Source organism: Helianthus annuus, chromosome 3 (genome assembly GCF_002127325.2).
Source record: "Helianthus annuus cultivar XRQ/B chromosome 3, HanXRQr2.0-SUNRISE, whole genome shotgun sequence".
NCBI classification, from domain to species: domain Eukaryota; kingdom Viridiplantae; phylum Streptophyta; class Magnoliopsida; order Asterales; family Asteraceae; genus Helianthus; species Helianthus annuus.
The window spans coordinates 172,642,759-172,647,456 of record NC_035435.2 but is presented as its reverse complement, the minus strand read 5'-3'; the positions used below and the strand labels follow the sequence as shown (position 1 = coordinate 172,647,456).

The following is a 4,698-nucleotide window of genomic DNA, read 5'->3' as shown; positions in this document are numbered from 1 at the left end:
AACTATTTTGGTTTTTTACTTTTAACCTCAAAACTTTCTATCTTGGTCAGTTTAACCTTATAACTTTTTTACTTTTAACTTTGGTACCCTATACTCTTCATATTTCGCAAAAATTCCGTTTTACGTTTTGTTCTAAGTTTTACGATTTAACACAACGCAACGTTCATGTGTGGTTCAACGTTTTGTTTTACGCTTCGTTCTAAAATTTGCGACGCAACGTGCATGAGTGGTTCAACATTTTTATGGCGTCTAATTTTTCCCGTTTGATAGATTCATCATGACGCACGGGTCCTAAATCAACTTAGTTATTATTATCTATGTTTTATGTTTCGGTTTAATTTCTCCGCATTAACACGTCGCAACTTCAGTGTTGGTGATCGTTAGCGGTGCTGTGGCCTTGGTGCCATTTGTCACAGTTTTACGTCCCTACCGCAAGGCGGGGATTAATACTAGTTATTATTAGAAAGAAAAAAAGTAAAAGTATAACCCCTTTTCACTAAAAGCAAGTAAACAAGTCGTTGTTGACTTATAAAACCATATCCGATCAACGCCACATGAATGAAGAAAGAATCACAGCCGTAAAAAATTCAAGTTCGAATTGAAAAGGTAGGCCCATATGGAGTCAATAAATACAAACACCAATTCACCAACCACACCATATCTCACCTCTTCATCTTCCCTCTAACCTTTCTGAGTTAAAGTACAACTTTCCTTGCACAAGTTACAACTCACAAGTCTCTGCCTTCACAGCCTTAGTTCTCTCTTTAAGGTCAGTTTCGTTTTTTAGAACGACGAATTTCTTTAATCCTATCATCTGTTAGATATCGTTTGCTAAAGTTGATAAGGTTTTAGTTAAGTATGTTTAGGTACCAGAGTGAACACCAGTGTATTTGTAAACTGAGTGAAAAAATCCTGGCCATTAATTTAATAATCAAATCGTAAAATATACTAGTGTATTTCATCATTAAATCCTGATCAAATCCTGGCATTGATTTACACTTGTGTATTTATAATCAAATGTTAGGATTAGTTCACACAGTTCACTATTATAAACGTAAATTCTTCTTTATATATATTTTATTTATTTATTTTTGTTTTTAAGTGACGTGAGTATTTCGACTTCCGACATAAAGTACGTAGTTTATATGTTCTTAACAACGTCAGTGGAATAATATAATATTTCTGACATAACTTTATTCGACGATTTCGATTTTATAGAGATTTGTTTTGTTGTTTACTAATGGTTTCTTTTAATGATTTTATAATTTGGTAACTAAACTTATAATTTTTTTTTAAATTAAATTAAACAGTACTAACCAATGAATTACATATAAACTGACATAAATTAGTCGTTAAAAAGGGGTAAAAGTGGAAAAGATGTATGGTTGTTAGAGAAACCAGAAAATACAAAGAACTGGCCAATGAGGTACTGGTGAAGTGGTTGGAGAAAAACTTGGTGTTCTTTATGACCTAGGTTCGACTCTCACTCTCCTCATTATTTTATGCGGCACCCAGGTGAGGGCGAATACGGATGCTGCCGGTTCGTCTTAAATGGGAGACGAGGTTTTACCGATTATGTATGGGTCACTTAAGACAGCTTGTACACCCTAACAACCCATGTTATGTTTCCATATTCTATGGTAAATGCCAAATAGGTGTGGCCGTGTTGGTTCGAACTTTTATGTTTTTTGGAAGCTTCCACAATTTGTCATGTTTGGTTCTTAGGACACTCCAAAAGTCTTTTATTATCATCCTATGGTTGTAACTTAAAACACCATAAATGGTTCCTTAACTAACAAGTGAAGGTTCAACATCTTTTTAAAATTTTCTTAATTAAGCATGTCAAATCCTCGTGATATTTTCTTTTCACTCTGATAACATGTTACCGGAAAACTTCTGGGACTCCAATTACACCAATACACCCTACTACTTAATTAAATCAGGTAAAACGTAAGATATAAAACCAATAAAAGTTGGATTCGAATATGAGAGCTCTGGTACTTCGTGACCACTTGGCAAGTAAATTTTAACGAATGTGACAAACGTCCCATAGGCGACATGTGACAAAAGTGTCGAAAATTTGTATCATTCATTCTTCAAAAACTAAATAATTTTTATTTCTCACAAAAAATGGAATATGTTGAAGATTTATTACGTATAGTATTAGTACAAGTAGTTACAAAAGTGTCACGAGTCCGTTCTAAAAGCTTCCTTTTTCATTAAATATCACATGATTTTCTAGTACAAGTTTTGAAATTCTTGCTTAAGTTCAAAGTATTATAAATGAACTTTGAGTTTTACTGTAAATGAGCAGATTAGTTATATTGAGTGTCATTTACGTCCATGTGTTTTGTACACTTTTGGCTTTTGCCCATTCAGACCAAATTTCAAAATTGTATCGTTTTCCTCCCTGACATTCTCGAAACGTGCTATTTCAGTCCAAAAAACTAACCTTAGTTAAAAAACACAGTTAGCTCAGAGGTTTTACATAGTGGTTCAGAGGTTTTACATACCCTAGATTGTGCACCAACCACTCCAAACCACTATGTTAAATGACCATTTTACCCCTGAGCTAACTGAGTTTTTTTTTTTAATTGGGTTAGTTTTTTGGACTGAAATGACACGTTTCGAGAATGTGACGGAGGGAAATTGTACACTTTTAAAATTTGGCCTGCAATAGCAAAAGTGGACAAACTAGAGGACGTAAATGACACTTAACTCCTTTTTGTTATTTAAATTTTACACAATTAGTTTAGATTTAATTAATATTTTGAATGTCACACTTATATGTATATATTGAACCTTTCATATGTCATATCTATAGAACTAACCTTTATTTATTCTGGTTGAATTCACAGGTTATGGCAAATGATAACTTGAAAGTGCTAAATGCACTTGATGTAGCCAAAACTCAACTGTATCATTTCACTGCAATTGTAATCGCCGGGATGGGTTTCTTCACCGACGCGTACGATCTTTTCTGCATCTCGCTAGTCACGAAGTTGCTAGGCCGCATTTACTACCACGAAACCGGTGACGGGAAACCGGGGACACTGCCGCCAAACGTGTCAGCCGCAGTCAACGGGGTCGCCTTTTGTGGCACCCTCGCGGGCCAACTTTTTTTCGGCTGGCTCGGAGACAAAATGGGCCGAAAAAAAGTTTATGGGATGACCCTTATGCTTATGGTCATTTGTTCAATCGCCTCTGGGCTTTCGTTTAGCAACGAGCCCACCGCGGTTATGGCCACTCTTTGCTTCTTCCGGTTTTGGCTTGGGTTTGGGATAGGTGGTGATTACCCTCTTTCGGCCACGATCATGTCGGAATACGCGAATAAGAAAACCCGAGGCGCGTTTATAGCGGCGGTGTTTGCTATGCAAGGGTTTGGAATTTTGACTGGTGGGATGGTGGCTTGTATAGTTTCGGCCGCATTCAAGTCGAAATACCCGGCTCCGGCTTACGAGGATAATCCGTTAGGGTCCACGGTCCCACAAGCCGACTATGTCTGGCGCATTATTTTAATGTTCGGGTCGGTTCCGGCTCTAATGACTTACTATTGGCGGATGAAGATGCCAGAAACGGCTCGGTACACGGCTTTGGTGGCCAAAAACGCGAAACAAGCGGCTGCCGATATGTCGAAAGTGTTACAAGTCGAGCTCGAAGCCGAACAAGAAAAGGTGGCCGAAAAACAACATAACCAGTTTGGGCTTTTTTCAAAGCAATTCGTGAAACGCCACGGGCTACACTTGCTCGGGACAACTAGCACGTGGTTCTTGCTCGATATCGCGTTTTACAGCCAAAACTTATTCCAAAAGGACATCTTTAGCGCGATCGGGTGGATCCCGCCAGCAAAAACAATGAACGCGATCCAAGAGGTTTTCAAGATCTCGCGAGCTCAAACGCTCATTGCGCTTTGTAGTACCGTCCCAGGATACTGGTTCACGGTATTCTTCATCGATAGAATCGGGAGATTCGCGATCCAACTAATGGGTTTTTTCTTTATGACGGTTTTCATGTTCGCCCTTGCGATCCCATACCATCATTGGACACAAAAGGAGAACCGAATCGGGTTTGTTGTAATGTACGCTTTCACGTTCTTCTTTGCAAATTTCGGACCTAACGCGACTACATTTGTAGTCCCTGCCGAGATATTCCCCGCAAGGCTTCGGTCAACGTGCCATGGGATCTCGGCTGCTTCGGGTAAGGCGGGGGCTATAATTGGTGCTTTCGGGTTCTTATATGCGGCTCAAAACCAAGACAAAACAAAGACAGATAAAGGGTATCCCCCGGGGATCGGGGTCAAGAACTCACTTATCGTACTCGGGGTGGTGAATTTTCTCGGGATTTTGTTTACGTTCTTGGTGCCCGAATCGAATGGCAAGTCTTTGGAGGAAATGTCGAGGGAAAACGAAGATGAGGACGAGGAGGGAGTCGATATGGAGACCGTTAGGACTAGTGAAAATAGAACAGTCCCGGTTTAAGATAGGGGTAATTTCATATATACCTCTATGGATAGTGCGTTTTTTAATGGTTAAATATTATTATAAAACTAAGAGATTCAAAACGAGACTATGAAGGAGTACGAGGAAATACGTTTATTTAGTAGGAACATGATGTCTTACTATTTTTCCTTGTAGCAAACAAGCCAAAAGTGTCGATATATGTTTCTTTCGGTTTGTATCTTATGATTTGGTTTTACAT

The 4,698-nt window shown here is 38.7% G+C and overlaps 1 protein-coding gene across 1 annotated transcript; it reads left to right on the top strand.

Moving 5' to 3' along the window:
* The first annotated feature begins 622 nt into the window (after nucleotides 1-622).
* LOC110930870 (low affinity inorganic phosphate transporter 1) lies at nucleotides 623-4,698 on the top strand. Its single transcript, XM_022174262.2, has 2 exons — nucleotides 623-769; nucleotides 2,859-4,698. Exon 2 carries the CDS (start codon nucleotides 2,862-2,864, stop codon nucleotides 4,476-4,478), a length of 1,617 nt encoding a protein of 538 aa, XP_022029954.1. The 5' UTR covers nucleotides 623-769; nucleotides 2,859-2,861; the 3' UTR covers nucleotides 4,479-4,698.

Excerpts from the sequence above, each read along its gene's own strand:
- LOC110930870 (XM_022174262.2), top strand. The coding sequence starts at position 2,862 with ATGGCAAATGATAACTTGAAAGTGCTAAATGCACTTGATGTAGCCAAA.